Consider the following 918-nt stretch of genomic DNA (forward strand, 5'->3'; position numbering starts at 1 on the left):
CGGCCACGCAGCCCCACACGGCTGCCCCGCATGTGGTCCTGGACTGTTGCAGCGGCTCCTGGGCTGGGTCACCCCCATCGCCCCAGCTGCCCGCCCCTGTCCTTCCCCGGACCCACACCCTGCCAAGGTGTCCCCCCGGCCTTGACCCCCGAGCTCCTGGGACCCGTGTGCCTCTGTGGCCCGGGCAGGTGCTCAGAGCCCGCTGCAGCCTGCACCCCGGAGCTGCACACTGTGACCGCCGTGCCCGCGTGTGGCCCACCTGGGTGGCCCGGCTCCTGGGGCGTCAGGTCTGGGTGCCCGTGTCTTGGTGCAGAGTGTCGTGGCAGCCTCACTCAGCCTTGTGCGGTGGCACTCACCCGACGGCCGAGACCCTGGAGGCGACGTGGCATCCCTGCTCGGGCGTGTGTGGTCCAGGGGGGCGGTGGTCCAGCCTCTTCCCGCAGACCACCCTGGGGGCCCTTTACAAAGGGGGCGCCCAAGGCTCAGCGTCGAAGTGACTGCCCACTGCCCCAGCGCTATTAAGAGGCCAGGATCCACACCCAGGCCCGCCTGATGCCCCGGGCCGGCACCACCTCCCAGGGGGCCGGCCTGAAACAGCTGTTCTTTCTTCCTCAGATGTGGAAGTTTACGCAGAGCCGGTGGGTGGTAAGGAAGGAGGTGGCCACGGTGACAAAAGTGAGTGAGGGCCTTCCCGATGGGTGGGGCTGGGCGTGGGGGGGCGGGGCTGGCCTCACCCCTGTGGCCCGCAGCTCTGTGCGGAGGACGTGAAGGACTTCCTGGAGCACGTGGCCGTGGTGCGCGTCAGCCGCGGCTGGGAGTTCGCGCTGCCCTACGACGAGGACTTCGTCAGGAAGCATCCGGACGTGGCCCGGCGGCAGCACATGCTGTGGACCGGCATCCAGGCCAAGTACGCGCGTG

General features: G+C 69.7%; 1 protein-coding gene across 1 annotated transcript; it reads left to right on the forward strand.

Moving 5' to 3' along the window:
- Nucleotides 1-357: 357 nt before the first annotated feature.
- LOC105310621 (DNA-directed RNA polymerase III subunit RPC5-like) lies at nucleotides 358-915 on the forward strand (the record flags this gene model as incomplete). Its single annotated transcript, XM_011386773.2, has 2 exons — nucleotides 358-675; nucleotides 750-915. Coding segments are annotated over exons 1-2 (289 nt in total), but the record flags the coding sequence as incomplete, so codon positions are not given.
- Nucleotides 916-918: the final 3 nt, after the last annotated feature.

The sequence above is a fragment of the Pteropus vampyrus genome, unplaced genomic scaffold (assembly GCF_000151845.1).
Source record: "Pteropus vampyrus isolate Shadow unplaced genomic scaffold, Pvam_2.0 Scaffold7508, whole genome shotgun sequence".
In the NCBI taxonomy this organism is placed as follows: domain Eukaryota; kingdom Metazoa; phylum Chordata; class Mammalia; order Chiroptera; family Pteropodidae; genus Pteropus; species Pteropus vampyrus.